At 41.1% G+C, this 19,090-nt stretch overlaps 1 protein-coding gene across 1 annotated transcript in view; it reads left to right on the top strand.

The window, feature by feature from the left end:
- Positions 1–264: 264 nt before the first annotated feature.
- hfm1 (helicase for meiosis 1) overlaps positions 265–19,090 on the top strand; it is a 192,005-nt gene continuing 173,179 nt past the window's right edge. The window contains exons 1-2 of the mRNA XM_060829604.1: positions 265–354; positions 2,555–2,655. Coding sequence (XP_060685587.1) covers positions 265–354; positions 2,555–2,655 — 191 coding nt within the window. The remainder of the gene's footprint in view (positions 355–2,554; positions 2,656–19,090) is intronic.

The following is a 19,090-nucleotide window of genomic DNA, read 5'->3' as shown; positions in this document are numbered from 1 at the left end:
GAAAGCTGCAGCTGCGTAAACTGAAAGGGGGATTGCAAATGCAACATTGAAATACAGACCCCTTTTGTAAGAACGACTATTTGCGAATTTCATTTCCCCTCTCAGCCCTTTCCCTCCCACTCACTCCCCTTCCCTTTTCCACTGGCCCTCCCGAGGACCGTTATTCCATTGCCATCCTCGTGCTCTCTCTGCCCAGGTCGCGTGTGCGGGAGCCGGTGGAATTCACGCGCTGCGGGGCGATCACGTGGGCTTCAGGTGCCCTGAATGGCCAGGGTCGTCGAGAGGCGCCGAACTGAAGAGCCCGCCAAGTGCGAGGAAAGAATTTTGTTTATTCTTTCAAATCCCGGAAAACGGGTAATCTGAGTCGGCTGATTAATGCTGAGGCGCATTTCATTCAGTGACCTGTTTATGAACAGAGGGGAGGAGTTTGAAAGTTTAAAGCCAGGCTGTTATCATTGACAGGGAAGGCATTTTAAAATCAATCTTGCGGATTTGCCAATCTCTTGAATCGTCCTGCAGTCTCCAGGATTGAAACATTAATCTCCTGGACATTTTTGCAAGCAACCCTTGGCAGTATGAATTTTATGGAATTTTAAAAAGAGTTTAAGCAATTTGGCATAGGTGCTGCTGAGGTTCAGTTACTAGCTTCGTGGGCTGCTTTATCCCATGGAGAAAGTAAGGACTGCAGATGCTGGAGATCAGAGTCCAGAATGTGGTGCTGGAAAAGCACAGCCGGTCAGGGAACACCCGAGGAGCAGGATGCAGCCTGACCTGCTGTTTCTTTTCCAGCACCACACTCTAGACTTTCCTTGGCCCAGACCAAAGATGTGCAAGGAAGTGGATTGGCCATACTGAATTGCACATAACATCCAGGGATGCGCAGGCTAGGTAGGTTAGCCATGGGTAATGCAGGAATTTGGGGATAGGGTAGAGGTTTGTGTCTGGGAGGGATACCCTTTGGAGGTTTGATGTGGACCTGAGGGGCTGAATGGCCTGCTTCCAAACTTAGAATCTATGGACTCTCCACGTTGCACAACTCAGCTTGACCCATACTGCTCACAACTAAAACCACCTAACAACCCACGAAAATCTGTTACAGATATAAGTCTCAAGAGACAGTTTTGAGGTTCTGTACCTCTTTGTATTTTCATGAGACTGCTTATTTTATCTCTCTCAGTTTGACTCACAGACCCAATTCTTTTCCCAGGCTATGGGAAACCTAGCATCTGGAGAAAGATGAGTACTTATCAGTTATGCTTGTGAGCCAGGAGGAGGAGGAGGAGTGCTTTATCCAGGCAAACCTATTTCTTTCTCTAAGTGATTGGCTAGGGCTCCCTGTGACACTGATTTTCTTTTTCCTCAGCTCAGTGATCATTGCCCTTCTCTGCCGCAACCATCTATGCCTATTACTTGGTCTCCAAACTAGACTATTTACTGTCTTGTCATCTGCCATTCCGTGTGATGTCAAGAAAACTCCTGATCCTGGCTGACACATCTGTTGCAAAAGCCTACCTGACAGGTATCCAATCCTATCAGTTGGGCATACATCTTGATTTTGTTGTTCCAGAAATGTCAGAAGAATCTGAATTTTCAGATCCACCCTCTCTCCAGCTCCCCCCCACCTCTCAAACTCTATAATACTGGGCCAAACATATTTCTTTATTTCCAACTTGTATGGGAACATGGTGCACAATTACAGGGTGGACTTATTGAAGGCCATCTGATGAAACCAATGCAAACACATTTAATGAAAGTCGTCAACCCTAGAGTTTGTGCATCTGAATGTCATACTTTGACTGCATGCAGCTAAGGATTTAGTTATTTTGGGATTAGAAGGCTGTTGTGGAGGTTTTGTGTTGTAATTGTGCTGTGTGGGACAAAGTATTGTTCCTGTAGCATTGTTTTGCTTATTTGGCCGCAATATTGTCAAGGCAATATTCATTGTTTATCCCTAGTTGCCCTGAAAAGGTGAAGTAGTTTTCTTTTTCATTTCAAACATTATTTAAAACATACCGTGCAGGTCAGGTCCAGTAGGGGAACAGGTTATAGGGTAGCAAGTTTGATAATACCTCACCTGTTTCCTCCCCTCACCACACCAACCACACAGGTTTAATTGATTTTGTTTAGAATTCAAATCCACAATTGACTGCAAACTGATCAACTCATCTGATTCCACGTTAATGGTTTGGTTCCATGTGGTATATTATAAATGCAATGTTGAAAAAATTGTTTCTGACTTTACCACAGCAGTAGTACCTTTCCCACGACAAGTTCTCAATAACCATAACATAATTGCAGTGCTGTTCCATTTAATTAAAGATTGCCAAGTCTTTTTTTGTAAACAATGTACCTGTAGGAGCAGGAAATATGAAATGGAAACAGGAAATTCTGGAAATGCAGTCTCATTATCATCTGAAAATATAAAAGACAGCTTGACGTTCAAACAAATTCTCTTTTTGGCTGTTGTATAATTGTATAACATTATGTATTTTCTGTTTGGATTTATATGATTATTTCACTGAGTACTGTTGTCTTTTGTTTATGTTGTTATTAGCTAAAGAAAAGTGGTCTCTTATGCAAGATGCTCGAGCTTGAAGAGGATTGTTTGCTACCTTTGGATGCTTTGTTTTTTGAAAAGCCTTCATCTGAGGAAGTGTATGTTATTTTGTGTTTTACTATATAAAGGTGCTTCGTCTTGGTCTGCACTCCTGATTGATCAAACCTCCCAAAGTCTCAAATTACTTTGATTTTGGTTTGCTTCAGTTTTGTAACCAGGTGCAAAAACAGATGATCTGATAAATTAAATCATTGTCGACAAGTGTGTTTTGTTATGTTTTGATGGAACTTAATTTCCAGATGATATTGCACTTTAGGAGAATTACTGTACTTGTTCCTATTGAGACGTGATAAATACTGACAAAATTGACATTGACCAGGCTCCTTAGAAAACCAGTCAAGTTATCATTGCAAATGGAGTTTGCATTTGATCATATATGCCTACAGCATATTCTATTTTTAGTGTTTTCAAATGGCACATTAAATTTTAATAATTATTTTTATTACATGGAAAATGTAAGCTGCATTATGATGTAAAGTAATGGAAATAGAAAATTATTAACCATAACAGTAGCAGCCTGAAATATGCTTGTAAAATTGTTTTTTATACACTTCTATCATTGGGTCCACTAGTAGTTAACATCTTTGCTTTATGTCCAGAATACATATATGTTTCCCAGCCCTTTAATGACTATTTGATTTTTGTTGCTGTATTTGTGCACATAACAAACTGCCCTCCACCTTTAAATGATTTGTGATAGGTGAAGCATTTTGACATATTTTAGACTTGATTAACTATATAAATGTAAATTTTTCAGCTGTTGGGAGAAGCATTTTATTATTTCTCAATTAACCTATAAGCATACTTGGAGAAATTATGATGACAGTATCACTCTTCATAAAAAGAGGGTTAGCAGTTTTATATTAATATTTTTGAGGCTGAATTATAGATAAGAAATATGCATTAATTAAAAATAATTATCAAACAAAACAATGGAATATTGAAATTTTCATAAACTGACTAACCTGATATGCTCAAGTTCTAACATGATAAACATAAAGGTGCGAAATCATTTGATCATCTGCATATTTGTTCTGGGGTAAAAGATGGAGTTGCTGCAGTAGTTGAGATGTCCTTTAACTAAAAGAGAACAGGAACTTTCTTTACTGCATAGGATGAGTAAGTATTGGCTCAAAATTTCTTGGAGGCTTGCAGTTGAAATGTTACATTTCTGTCATAGTTTGCAACACAGAAATCCAAAAGAAATTGTGGCAACAGTGACTAAATTACTTTTGCCATGTATGATTCTTGAGGACTTTTGCACTATTCTGTCACTTCATCTCACCAAAATAGTGATAAGATCATTATAACAGCTACACTTCATTCAAATCAATAAAAATTGCTGAAAGAATGCTACTTTGATTGCCACACTCCAGTTTCATCTATCAAAGAATAGCGTGTATAGGCTCGTTATAGTGAAAATGCCAAATTGTGACAAGGTATTCAAGGCAAATAGTTTGCAGTTCCATTGTGTTTTTTTTACTTTCCTTCCTTGACAACCAGGTGTAAAAACAGATGATCTGATAATTTAAATCATTGTCGATGAGTTTGTTTTGTTATGTTTTGATGGAACTTAATTTCCAGATGATGTTGCAGTTTAGGAGTCTTGCTGTACTTGTTCCTATCATCCTGATTTCAAAAGGAAACTGGGTGGAAACTTGAGAAAAATAAACACAGAGCTGCAGGTATAGAATGTGGGAATGTAACTGACTAGATTGCTGTACAGATAATGGCATGAACTTGAAGGATTGAACATTCAATATCACTCCAATTCTCCATGAGTGCTACCCAAACCTTTGCTCCCCTATGACTCTATTTGGAAAAATCGATATTGTTGGGATCTCAAATCAAAACTACGAGGGTAGAGTATGTTGGGGAGTTTAGTTTGTGAGCAGTTGTTGGTGTCATGTAATACTCAGTCACTTACATTCCATCTAACTCATTTACACTCTCACACAGACTTGCTTTCTCACATTCACATTCTCTCTTTCTATCACCGATTTACTCACCATATCTGTCTATCACGTTCTCACCTGCTTACTCTTTATCTCACTCTCACTCTTTCACACGTACTGGCATATGCCATCTCTAACTCACAAGGTAAAGAAGCTATTTGCAGCAAGATTTAAGGAATTGGGAGTGAGGAAAAGGAAGGAGCCATTTGCAGCTAGACTGTATTGTGGAGTGGACACCAACAGAATTGTGATGGAATGGGGCCGATGGAAGAACAATTTGCAGCCATGTTAAACTCATCAGGTAGAGCAGCCTCCTACCGTCTCCAGCTGAATCGTCCAGGACACACGGTAGGCAAAAAAGGAAGGAAAAACATAATTGCCACAAAATCAGAAATTGTAGGAGAAATTCAGCAGCACGTAGTAGCATCTGTGGAGAGAAAGCAGATTTAATGTTTGGAGTCCAGTGACCCTTAAACTTAATTGATTCTGGCATGGGCAGTTGGCCAATGATTGCCATATGTCATAATAACAAATGATCAGTGGCCAAATAGCACTTCTGCAACTGCAGCCCCAAAATTTCATTTCTCGACCCAACTTGGGAGCAGAGGCCACAATTTTAGAAGTCTCACTCTGTGTTAAGTTGAAGTACAATGAATTATCAACACTGCTTTGCCTGGAGGCCCACTGAAAATGTTACCTAGTAGAGTGACGAAACATCTGGAAATAAACCTTCCAGCTCAGCAAGAAAACCTATATTCAGAACCTCAACCTGATCTACAAATCTTCTCAAAACTTCAAGCACAATCCCAATATGTTGATGGTTGTAGTTATAAATCTCTTAGGCAGCTCTAGACACCACATCACATTCTGAAGTAAGTACTTTTATCCTGATTAATCTGAACAAGCTCTTTTTATGAAAGTATATTTTAGATATCTAAAAGGTAAGAGAGAGGCAAGGGTGGGAATTGAATCACTGGAAAATGATGCTGGAGCAAATGGAGTAACTGAATGGTTACTTTGCATCAATTTTCGCACTTGAAGGCACCAGGAAAACCAGGACTTCAAGAGATGTTGGGTGGGGAGGTGGGGTGGGAAAGTGAGTGTAGATACAGGTGATTGTAGTGGCCATCACTTAAGGAGAAAGTGCTGGGGAAGCTTAAATGTCTGATGGTGGATAAATCACTCAGACGAGATGGACTAAACTTCCAGGTTCTGAAGAAGATAGTAGAGGCATCCATGGAGATAATTCATGAATTACTGGAGTCAAGGAAGGTGCTAGAGACTGGAAAATGGCTAATGTAACATCCCTGTTTAAGAAAGGCAGAAAGCAGAAGACAGGAAACTAAGGCTGGTTAGCCTGACCTTGGTTGTTGGTAAGACTTCAGAGTGCATTATTAAAGATGAGATTGCTGAGTATTTGGGAGTGCATGGAAACAAAAGGAGAAAGTGAGGACTGCAGATGCTGGAGATCAGTGCCAAAAGGTATGGTGCTGGAAAAGCACAGCAGGTCAGGCAGCATCTGAGAAGCAGGAGAATCGACATTTTGGGCATAAGTCTTTCATCAGGATTGAAGTGAGGAAGAGGGCTGAGATTAAATGGGAGGGTGGGGGTGGGGCTGGAGGGAAGTTAGCTGGGACAACGAAAGAGCAACCCCTCCCTCCATCTACCTATCACCTTCCCAGCTACCTGCTCTACAGCCCCACCCATACCCTCCCATTTAACCTCAGCCCTCTTCCTCACCACGCTCTTGATGAAGGACTTATGTCTGGAACGTCAATTCTTCTGTTCCTCGATGCTGCCTGACCTGCTATGCTTTTCCAGCACCACATATTTCGACCATGGTAAAATAAGGCTGAGTCAACACAGCTTTGTCAAGGGGAGGTCATGTCTGACAAATTTGGTAGAAGTTTTTGAAAAAGTGATAAGCAAGTTAGACGAAGGAGAGCCAGTGGGTGTCATCTACTTGGATTTCCAGAAGGCCTTTGACAAGGTGCACAGGAGGCTGTTAAATAAGAGCCTATGGTGTTAGGTTCAAATTACTGACATGTATAAAAGATTGGCTGACAGGCCAGAAGACAGAGAGTTCTTTTTCATGATGGGAGTCAGTGATGGTGAAATTTCACAGGAGTCTGTGTTGAGATCACAACTATTCACATTATATGTTAATGTTCTAGATGAATGAATTGAGGGCATTGTTGCTAAGTTTGCATATAACTCAAAAATAGATGGAGCAAGCAGGGACTTGAACATGCTGGGCAAATGGGCAAAAAGCGACAGATGGAATTTAGTGACGGAAAGTGCTTGCTTATGCATTTTGATCGGAAGAATAGACTTTTATAAATGGGGGAAGACTTTGGAAATCAGAAGCACAAATGGACTTAGGAGTCTTGTTTAGGTTGTGAACAAGGTTAAGGATAACATGCAAATTAGGTTGGCAGTTAGGAAGGCAAATGCAATGTTGACATTCATTTTGAGAGGACTAGAATACAAGAACAGAGATGTTCTGCTATGATTGTATAAGACTCTGCTCAGACCACAACTGGAATATTGTGAGCAGTTTTGGGCCCTGTATCTAAGGAAACGTGCTGGCTTTGGAGAGGTCCAGAGGAGGCTTGCAAGAATTATCCTTGGGATGAAGAACTTGTCATATGAGAAATGTTTCAGGGCTCTGGGTCTGTACTCATTGGAGTTTAGAAGGATAGGGGGAATCTGATTGAAACTTGCATAATACTGAGACACCTCACTAGAGTGGATGTGGAGAAGATGTTTCCACTCACAAGAGTGACTAGGAATCGAGGGCACAGTCTCAGAGTGAAGGGATGACTCTTCAGAACTGAGGTGAGGAGGAATTTCTTCAGCCAGAGGGTGGTTAATCTCTTTAATTCATTGCTGCAGAGAGTTGTGGAGGCCAAGTCAATGTTTGTATCTAAGAAGAGATTATTGATTAGTAAGGGGATCAAGGGTTATGGGGAGAATGGGGTTGAGAAACATTAGCCATGATGGAGTGGCACAGTAGACTCGATGAGCCAAATGACCTAATTCTGCTCCTTTATCTTATGATCTTACTGGATTTATTTATTAGATTACTTACAGTGTGGAAACAGCCCCTTTGGCCCAACAAGTCCACACCGACCCGCCAAAGCGCGACCCACCCAGACCCATTCCCCTACATTTACCCCTTCACCTAACACTACGGGCAATTTAGCATGGCCAATTCACCTAATCTGCACACTTTTGGACTGTGGGAGGAAACCGGAGCACTCGGAGGAAACCCACGCAGACACGAGAATGTGCAAACTCCACACAGACAGTCACCTGAGGCGGGAACTGAAACCGGGTATCTGGCGCTGTGAGGCAGCAGTGCTAACCACTGTGCCACCGTGCTGGCCATTTATCAATGGTAAGAGCTTGAGTCTCATAAAACGTTGATAACTTTGGTCCTTTTTAAATAATGGCACCTTTGCTAATTTATTCATTCTATGAATATCACATTAAAAGCCGTTGTCTTAATTGAGATAGCATCTTTAATGTGGCAGACTAGTAGATGGTTTAAATGTAAAGAGACATAGGAGAGTCAATAAGTGAGGTGCTGATGAAGGACCTTTCAGTTTCATGAGGGAAGGATCAATAGCTGTGATCCAGGTATTAGTCCACATCAAAATGATTTTAAACATATACACATTGTAATGGCAAGGCATTAGCGATGAAAACGTTTCCCTTTGGAGCAAGATGTCTTTGTAGAAGATGATATAAAAGAGAGTACTATGTGTCCGTGAAGTGTGTTGACATATTCAATTTGGGGGAAGACAGAAAGTAAGAAACTACAGACCAGTGATAACACTTGTCATAGGGAAAATGTTTGTAAATGTTAAATTATAACAGGGTACTTAAAAGGATAACTTTATGAAAAAAAATGCTTAAACTATTTATTGAGATTCTTTGAGTAAATAACATGTACCATGAATAAAGGAGAACCAGGGAAGTATTTGAGAAGATGACCATTAAAGATTGGTTATGCATTGGGTAGCGTTTTGGCATTTTAAGAGATCAGTTAATGAACAGGAAACAGCAGGCATAAATGTATCTGGTTGGAAAGATATAATGAGTGATGTGCCACAGAGATCACTGCTGAGGTCTCAGCTTTTGTTTTTACAATTCATTTGAATGACTTGGATGAAAGGACTCAAGGTATAATTGCCAAATTTGCTGCTGACATGAAGATAGATAGACAGCAATATTTGACTGATCTAGTTGAAAATATGATTAACTTTTGGGAAAAATGTATAGTTAGATTAGGAGTTACTTTCATCATTAAATTTGTTTAAGGAATTATCGATGGTGAGGCCTTGGGTCTCACCATCTGTGATAGCATTTGCGCTTGTTAAAATGATAGTGCCTTTGGCAAGCTGCGAAGAGGTCATGAGACAACAGAGGGATAAAGAATGGTTAAGTGAATGGCCATATGTCTCACAAATGTGAAATTGTCCATTTGGCAGGAAGAATTAAAAAAAGCATACGATCTAAATGATAAGAGATCACAGATTTCAGATATGCAGAGCGATCTGGGTGTCTCCAGTATACGATTCGCAACATTTTGTTCTACAAAATAATTAGAAAAATTAATTAAATGTTTAGATTACTTACAGTATGGAAACAGACCTTTCGGCCCAACAAGTCCACACCAACATTTACCCCTTCACCTAACACTATGGACAATTTAGCATGGCCAATTCACCTAACCTGCACATTTTTGGACTGTGGGAGCAAACCCACGCAGATACGGGAGAATGTGTAAACTCCACATAGACAGTTGCCTGAGGCGGGAAATGAACCCGGGTCTCTTGTGCTGTGAAGCAGCAGTGCTAGTCACTGTGCCACCATGCCATGTTCTCATTTATTGTGAAGGAAATTGAATACTCCAAAGTAGGTATGGTCTGTTTCAGTTAGTTAGGGAATGGGTGGACCTCACCTGGAGTGCTGTATCCAGTTTTGGTCACCTTATGTAAAGAAAAGATAAAAGTACATTGGAGGTAGTTCAGAGAAATTTTACCTGACTAATACCTGGAATGAGTTGGTTGTTGTACAAGGAAAACCAGATCAGGAAAAATTTGTATCCATTGGAGTTTAGAGATTATTGATTAAAACATGCAAGATCCTGATACGTTTTCACAGGGTGGCTGTGGGAATATGTTTCCTATTGTGGAGGATTTAAATTTGGGGATTGCCCATTTAAGATGATAAGGATTATTTTTTTCAGAGAATCATGACTCTTTGGAACTCCCTTTAAAAGGTGGTGGAGGTGAATGCTTGAATATTTTTAAGGCAGAGGTAGGATGTCTTGATAAACATGGATGTGAAGGGCAGGAATGTGGAGTAATCAGTTCGAACATGATTTTATTGAGTGGCAACGCTGTCTTGAAAGGACAAGTTATTTTTATTCAATTGTGGGGTGTAGACTTCACTGACTGAAACATCATCTGTTGTCCCTCCTTCATTGTTTTTAAGCAGGTGGTGGTGAGCTGCCTTCTTGAACTGCTGCCCATTGTTTAATGTAGGTAGATTCATGATGAGGGAATTCCAGGATTTTAACCTAGTGACTAAAGGAATGGTGCTATATTTCTAAGTCCAAATGGTGACTTGCTTGGAGGGCAACTTGCGGGAGGTGGTATTTCTATGTGTCTGCTGACCTTGTTTTTCTGGATGGTAGTGGTCTTTGGTTTGGAAGGTACTGACTGAGGTCCCTTGATGAATGGTTGCAATGTGTTTTGTAAACAGTAAGCACTACTGCTGAGTGTCACTGGTAAAGGGACTAAATAGTAGCATATCTGCAAACAATTAAGTGCGTTGCTTTGTCCTAGATGGTGTTAATACCTTGAGTGTTTTTGGAGCTACACTCATCCAGGCAGATGGGGAGTATTCTATCACACTCTTGATTTGTGGCTTGTAGATGCTAAACAGGCTTTGGGTATCAGGAGGTGGGTTATTTGCTGCAAGATTCCTAGTCTTCAACCTTTTCTTGTGCTGCAGTATTTATATGTAAAGTTATATATATTTATATGGTTAGTCCAGTGGCATTCCCCAAGAATATTAATAGTGAAGGATTTAGTGGTAGCAATGCAATCAAATTTGTCAAAGGACCGTGGTTAGATTCTTTCTTGTTGGAGATAGTCATTGTGTAGTGCAAATATTACTCACCATTTCTCAACCCAAAACTGGATACTGTCTGTTATTTCCTGCATTTGGATGTGAATTGCTTCAGTACCTGTAGAGTGAATCATCAAGAAACATCTCACTTCTATCATTATGATGGGGCATTATTGATGAAGCAGCTGAAGATGGTTGAGATGAAGATACTACTTAGGGGAACCCACGCCCAGATGTCCTGGAGCTGACATGTCTGATCTTCAACAACCACCATCGTCCTCTTTTATGCCAAGTAGAGAGTTTCCCACTGACTCCAGTTTTCCTCGGGATCCTTGATGCCATACTCGATAAAATGTAGCCTTAACATCTAGGGCACTCACACTCATTCCTTGTCCATGATTGAACTAAAACTGTATTGAGTTCAAGATTAGCCTTTTCCTGCTCTTAGTTTGTTATCTGAGTATGAGATGTTTCCTCCTGCTTCCATGCAATGAGATTAGTTTCATATAAAGAAGTTAGCATAAAATTATATTGATGACCTCGGAAGATATCGGTACCAAGGTGGTCATGGACATTGGAGGGGTAGCACAGTGGCAGCGGTTATCACTGCTGCCTCACAGCACCAGGGACGTAGGTTCAATTCCAGCCTCAGGCAACTGTCTGTATGGAATTTACACATTCTCCCTTTGCCTGCATGGGTTTTCTCTGGATGCTCTAGTTTCCTCCCACAATCCAACAACGTGCAGCTTAGGTGAATTGGCCATGCTAAATTGCCCATAGTGTTCAAGGATATGTAAGTTAGATGCATTAGTCTGGGGTAAATGTAGAGTAATAGGGTAGGGGAATGGGTTGGTGTTGACTTGTTGGGCAAATAGCCTATTTCAACAATATAGGGATTCTTTAGTTCTAAAAATTCTATTGTAGTCAATGGCTCCCTTCATTCTTTTACGCTTTTACTTGTCTAAGATGTGTGAGTCCAAAGAAATGAAAAAATACCCCATAATAATCTACGTATACAACATTCATTGCAGAGAATCTGAAGATCAGCAATGAACATAGTTCCAGTTTTGAGTACTTCACATACCAAAAAGCTCTTCCTTGATGATATCAGGGTTCAAGAAATATTTAAATAGAGAGTCATTTGTCTTAACTGTTAATCAAATTCACTTTTTATCTCTGGGTAAGCAGATGTACAGATATTTTATATTGTATAAAGTTATGTATGTGACACACTAAGCTAAAAAATATGTTCTAATACTGTGACAGGAAACTTATTAATCAAGAAAAGACAAGTTGGAAGATAGCTCCGGCTCCATCCATTTCTGAAATGCCTGCAGCTCATGACTTACAGAGAGATCTTGAAAGATTAAGATCTTCAGGTATTAGTTTAACATTTCAAACAATTTTTGTTCACGTGTGAAACTATTTTAAAGGATTTTTAACCACTTCTATAGGTTTTTTCCTCTTGTTTTACTTTACTTATTTTATTAATCATTTTGCGGTGTTAATCTCATATTCTTTGACCATTTTGGAGCAGAAGTCATGAAAGCCAATCATTCAAACATCAATTTGATCCTATAGCTGGAATAAGGGGAGGCGATTGTCTAGTGGAACTATTGTTAGATTATTAATCCAGAAACTCAGCTAATATTCTGTGGACCTGGGTTCGAATCCTACCATGGCAGGTGGAAAGACTTAAACTCAATTAAAATATCTGGAATTAAGAATCTACTGATGACCATATAATCATTGTCGATTGTCAGGAAAAAACATTCAATTGTCCTTCAGGGATGGAAATCTGCAAACCTCATCTGCCCTGTCATACATGTGACTCCAGAGCCACAACAATGTGGTTGACTCTTAACTGCCCTCTGAAAAGTCTGAGTAAGTTACTCACTTGTATCAGTCATGTTGAAGTCTTAACAAAGACATGAAAATGGATGGACCACCTGGCATATCTGACACCTGGAGGAGAAAGTGAGGACTGCAGATCAGAGAGGAAAATGTGTTGCTGGAAAAGCGCAGCAGATCAGGCAGCATACAAAGAGCAGGAGAATCGACGTTTCGGGCATGAGCCTGAAGAAGGGCTCAAGCCCGAAACATCGATTCATCTGCTCTTTGGATGCTGCCTGACCTGCTGCGCTTTTCCAGGATCACATTTTCATATCTGGCTTCTGGCAATGATCTGGGCACCGGAAAAGACAATGGCAGAATTAGCTCTGTCGATGCAAAGTCCTCCTTGCTAACATCTGGGGGCTACTGCCAAAATTGCAAGAGCTGTCTTTCAGTCTAGAGTCAAACAACAGCCTAACATAGTCATACTCTCAGAATTGTACCTGACAGATAATGTCTCAGACACCACTATCACCCTCCCTGGATATGTCTTGTCCCACTGGCAGAAGTGGCAGCAGATTGATACACAATTGGGAGGAAGTTGCCCTAGAAGTCCTCAGCATTGACGCTGGACTCCATGAAGGCTCGTGGCTTCGGGATAAATGTGGGCAAGCAAACCTCTTACTAATAACCATATACCATTCTCCCTCAGCTGCTAAGTCAGTGCTTCTCCATATTGAACAACGCTTGGAGGAATGTCTGAAGATGGCAAGAGCACAAAATGTACTCTGGGTGGGGGATTTCTAAGACTACCACCAAGAGTGGCTCAGCAATAGCACTACTAATTGAGCTGGTCGTGTTTGAAAGGACATAGATACTAGACTGTGTCTGCAAAATTGGTGAGGGACCAACTAGAGGCAAAAAACATATTGGACCTCATCCTTACCAATCTGCAGGTGCAGGGTGCACCTGTCCATGCCAATATTGATAAGAGTGACCACTGCACAGTCTTTGTGGTGATGAAATCCCGCCTTCACAATGAGAACATCCTCCATGGTTGTTTGTAGCACCTATCACTGTGCTAAATGGATAAGCTTTGAACAGACCTAGCAACTCAAGATTAGGCATTCATGAGGATATATGGGCCCTTAACAATCTGCAAACTCATAGCCAGCATTTCCCTTACTCAACTATTTCCATCAAGCCACAGGATCAATCCTGGCTCAATGGACAGTGCAGGAGGCCATGCCAGGGGCAACACCACCAGAGTAATAGAACCATGCAGCATGGAAACACACCCTTCTCTCCAATCTGAGCTATTCCAATTTGCTAGCATTCAGCACATATCCCTCTAAATGTAAAAATCAAGATGCCTTTTAAATGTTATAACTATGCTTACCAGTACTTCCTCTGGCAGCTTATTCCATACACACATCATCCTCTGCATGAAAATGTTACCCCTCAGGTCAATTTTAAATCTTTCCCATCTTAACTTAAACCTATGCCCCCTAGTTTTGGACTCCCCCAACCGAGGAAAAAGACCTTGGCTATTCATCCTATACATGGACCTTATGATTTTAAAAACCTCTATAGGTTCACCCATCAGCCTCTGATGGTTCGGAGGGAAAAAAGCCTCAGTCTATTCAGCCTCTCCGTATAACTCAAACCTTCCAGTCCTGGCAACATTGCTGTAAAGCTTTTCTGTACCATCTCAAATTTAACAACATCTTTCCTATAGGAGGACAACCAGAATTGCATGCTGTATTCTAAAAGTGGCCTCATCAATGTTCTGTATGGCTGCAACATGACATTCCAAATCCCCTACTCAGTGTTCTGACCAATGAAGACAAGCATGCCAAAGACCTTCTTCACCAGTCTGTCAACCTATATCTCCACTTTCAAAGAACTCTGCACCTGCATCCAAAGGTCTCTGTGTTTGGCAGCACTCTCCAGGGCTGTACCATTAAGTGTAAACGTCCTGCCCTGGTTTACATTACCAAAGTGCAGTATCTCATATTTATCTAAATTAAACTCCAATCACCACTCCTTGGCCCATTGGCCCATCTGATCAAAGTCCCATTGTACTCTGAAATAATCTTCTTCACTATCCACTATACCACCTATTTTGATGTCATCTGCAAACTTACTAACCATGTCTCCTTTTTTTAATCCGAGTCATTCATATAAGTGATGAATAGCAGAAGACCCAGCACCAATCCTTGTGGCACACTACTGGTCACAAGCCTCTCACCCGAAAAGCAATTCTTAACCAAAACCCTGTCTCCTGCCTCCAGCGAATTTTCTATCCATTTGGCTAGCTCTCCTGGATCCCATGTGATCTAACATTACTAACCAGTTTACCATGTGGAACTTTGTCAAATGTTCTGACCAATGAAGACAAGCATGCTAAAGACCTTCTTCACCAGTCTGTCAATCTACAACTCTACTTTCAAAGAACTATGCACCTGCATCCCAAGGTCTCTGTGTTTGGCAGCACTCTCCAGGACTGTACCATTAAGTGTAAACATCCTGCCTTGGTTTACATTACCAAAGTGCAGTATCTCACATTTATCAAAGAAGATTGATGAGGGCAGAGCAGTAGATGTGATCCATATGGACTTCAGTAAGGCGTTCGACAAGGTTCCCCACGGAAGACTGATTAGCAAGTTTAGATATCACGGAATAAAGGGATAACCATTTGGATACAGAACTGGCTCAAAGGTAGAACATAGAGGGTAGTGGTGGAGGGTTGTTTTTCAGACTGGAGGCCTGTGACCAATGGAGTGCCACAAGAATCGATGCTGGGTCCTCTACCTTTTGTCATTTACATAAATGATTTGGATGCGAGCATAAGAGGTACAGTTAGTAAGTTTGCAGATGATACCAAAATTGGAGGGTTACCTCAGATTACAGCAGGATCTGGAACAGATGAGCCAATGGGCTGAGAAGTGGCAGATGGAGTTTAATTCAAATAAATGCGAGGTGCTGCATTTTGTGGAAAGCAAATCTTAGCAGGACTTATACACTTAATGGTAAAGTCCTCGGGAGTGTTGCTCAACAAAGAGACCTTGCAGTGCAGGTTCATAGCTCCTTGAAAGTGGAGTCGCAGGTAGATAGGATAGTGAAGAAGATGTTTGGTATGCTTTCCTTTATTGATCAGAGTATTGAGTACAGGAGTTGGGAGGTCATGTTGCGGCTGTACAGGACATTGGTTTGGCCACAGTTGGAATATTGCGTGCAATTCTGGTCTCCTTCCTATCGAAAGATGTTGTGAAACTTGAAAGGGTTCAGAAAAGATTTACAAGGATGTTGCCAGGGTTGGAGGATTTGAGCTATAGGGAGAGGCTGAACAGGCTGGGCTTGTTTTCCCTGGAGAATCGGAGGCTGAGGGGTGACCTTATGGAGGTTTACAAAATTAAAAAGGGCATGGATAGGATAAACAGGCAAAGTCTTTCCCCTGGGGTCGGGGAGTCCAAAACTAAAGGGCATAGGTTTAGGGTGAGAGGGGAAAGATATAAAAGAGACCTAAGGGGCAACATTTTCACGCAGAGGGTGGTACATATATAGAATGAGCTGCCAGAGGATGTGGTGGAGGCTGGTACAATTGCAAGATTTAAGAGGCATTTGGATGGGTATATGAATAGGAAAGGTTTGGAGGGATATGGGCTGGGTGCTGTCAGGTGGGACTAGATTGGGTTTTGATATCTGGTCAACGTGGACAGGTTGGACCGAAGGGTTTGTTTCCGTGCTGTACATCTCCGTGACTCTATATCTCTAAATGCTTTGCTGAAGTCCACATAGACAACTACTACTGCTCTGCCTTCGTCAGGCTTCTTTGCCACCTCTTCAAAAAACTTATTTCCCATGCACAAAGCCATGTTGCTTTTCCAAATGCATGTAAGTCCTGTCCCTTAGAATCCCCTCAAACAATTTACCCACCACTTATGTAAGGTTCACCAGTCAATAGTTCTCTGGCTTTTCCTTACAGCCTTTCTGCAACAACAATATCACATTAACCACCCTCTAGTCTCCTAGCACCTCATCCATGGCTATCCATAACACAAATATCTCAGCAAGAGGCCCATCAATCTTTTCCCTAGCTTCCTACAAAGTTTTGGGAAACAGCTAGAGTCATATAACATGGAAACATACCTTTTGGTCCAACTTGTCCATGCTGACCATGTTCAAAAACCAAACTGGTCTCACTTGCTTGCATTTGGCCCATACCCTCCAAACCATTCCTAGTCATGTACTTATCCAGATGTCTTTTAAATATTGTAAATGTATCTTATTCCACCACTTCTTCTGGCACTTCATTTCATATATGAACCATTCTTTGTGTAAAAATGTTGTTCCTTATCATCTTTTTAAATCTTTATCCTCTCACCTTTAAAATATGCCCTTTAGTTTTGAACTGTCTACCCAAGGGAAAAGATCAATTCTATTCACCTTATCTATGTCCCTCCTACACTCCAGTGAAACAAGTCCCAGCCTAGCTTTATAACTCAAACCCTCCATTCCTGGCAACGTCCTGATAAATCTTTTCAGAACCCTCTCAAATTTAATAATACCCTTCCTATAATAGGGTGACCAGAATTGCATGAAGTATTCCAGAAGCGGCCTCACAAACATCCTGTACAACCTCAACATGACAGTCCCAACTTCTATACTCAAAAGGTCTGAGCAGTGATGGCAAGCATGTGAAACACCTTCTCAACTACCCTGTCTACCTGTGACGCAAATTTCGCAGAATTAAGTACCTGAACCCCTTGGTCTCTCTGATCTACAACACAGCCTAGGGCCCTTGTTTGTTTTACAAAAATACAAAACCTCACATTTATCCATATTAAACTCCATCTGGTAGTCCTCAGCCTATTCACCCAATTGTTCAAGATCTCTTTGTAAACTTAGATAATCTTTCCAACATCCACTATACTGCCAATTTTGATGTCATTCACAACTTACTAACCATGCCTCCTATATTCTCATCCAAATCATTTATGTAAATGACAACAAAAGTGGATCCAGTACCAATCCCTATGGAACACCACTGATGACTGCCGTCCAGTCTGAAAACAACCCTCCACCGCCACTCTCTGTCTCCTACCGTAAAGCCAAGTTTGTATCCAACTGGCAGTTGACCTGATCAGATTTCGGGAACTTACCTACCTTGATATGTTTTAAGATCTCCAGCACCTCCTCTTCTGTAAAGTTAACTCTTTCCAAGGCATCATTGTTTATTTTCCTATGTTCCCTTGCTTCCATATCCTTCTCCACAATAAATATTGATGCAAAATATTCATTTAGTATCTCACCCATCTGCCGTGGTTCCACACATGGAGGGCCACATTGATCTTTAAGGAACCCAGGCCTACCTAAAAATAAGGTGTCAATGTGGTGAAGTTACCAAACAGGATTCCTTGCATGCCAGCCAGCATAAGCAGCAAATGATAGTTACAGGGATCCCACAGCCAATGGATCAGATGTACGTTCTGCAGTCCTGCCATATCCAGTTGTGAATAGTGGCGAACAATTAAAGAACTTAATAGAAGAGGAGGAGAAGGCACTGATGTTTTGGACTCTTCCATCATTGAGGATGGGGATATTTGTGGAGCTGCCTTGTCCAGTGAGTTGTTTAATAGTCCGCCACCATTCATGACTGGATGTGGCAAATTTGCAGAACGTTATTATTCATATTTTGTTATATTGAATGTGGACAGCTTTAGTATCTGAGGAGTCAAAAATAATGCTGAACACCATGCAATCATCAGTGAACATCTCCACTTCTGATCTTACCATAGAGGAAATGTCATTGATGAAGCAGCTGAAGATATTTGAGCCTAGGACACTATTCTGTGGAATTGCTGCAGAGTTGTCCTAGACCTGAGATGACTGACCTCTAACAACTGTGACTATCTTCTTGTGTGCCAGGTATGACTCCAACCAGTGGAGAATTTTCCCCTGATACCCGTTAATTCCAGTTTTGAAAGGATTTGATGCCACACTCAGTTAATTGCGGCCTTGATGTCAATGGCTGTCACACTCACCTCACTTTTGGAATTCAGCTCTTTTGTCCATTTTTGAACTAAGTCTGTCATGAGGTTAGGAGCTGAGTGGCTCTACAGAATCCAAACTAGGCTTCTCACAGCATATTATTGCTGAGCAGATGCTGCTTGATAAGCACATGGATGATGATGGGATAATGTAGGAGGATGAGCTTAGATTAGTTCATAGGTTGGCACAACATTGCGGGCCGAAAGGTTTGTTCTGTGCTGTATTGTTCTATGTTCTAACTCTGCTGTGCCTCAGCTCACTTCCTGTTGAAACATTTCCTCGTGTGTTTTTTATACTCTGGGTTACTGCCCAAATGCAGTCTTGGTCAATATCCAGTGTTTTAGGCCCTTGCAAAGTTAAGTATCTTCAGATTCTCTGGGAAACAAGTGAGGAGATTGCAGAGCCTTTGGCTTCAAATTTTATGTCATCATTATCGACGGAGTATTGGTAATTATAGGCCAGTGATCCTTACTTTAGTTGTGGGTAA

This window comes from Hemiscyllium ocellatum, chromosome 9 (genome assembly GCF_020745735.1).
Source record: "Hemiscyllium ocellatum isolate sHemOce1 chromosome 9, sHemOce1.pat.X.cur, whole genome shotgun sequence".
Taxonomy (NCBI): Eukaryota; Metazoa; Chordata; class Chondrichthyes; order Orectolobiformes; family Hemiscylliidae; genus Hemiscyllium; species Hemiscyllium ocellatum.
Note: the sequence above shows the minus strand (reverse complement) of the source record. Positions and strands in the feature narration are given on the sequence as shown.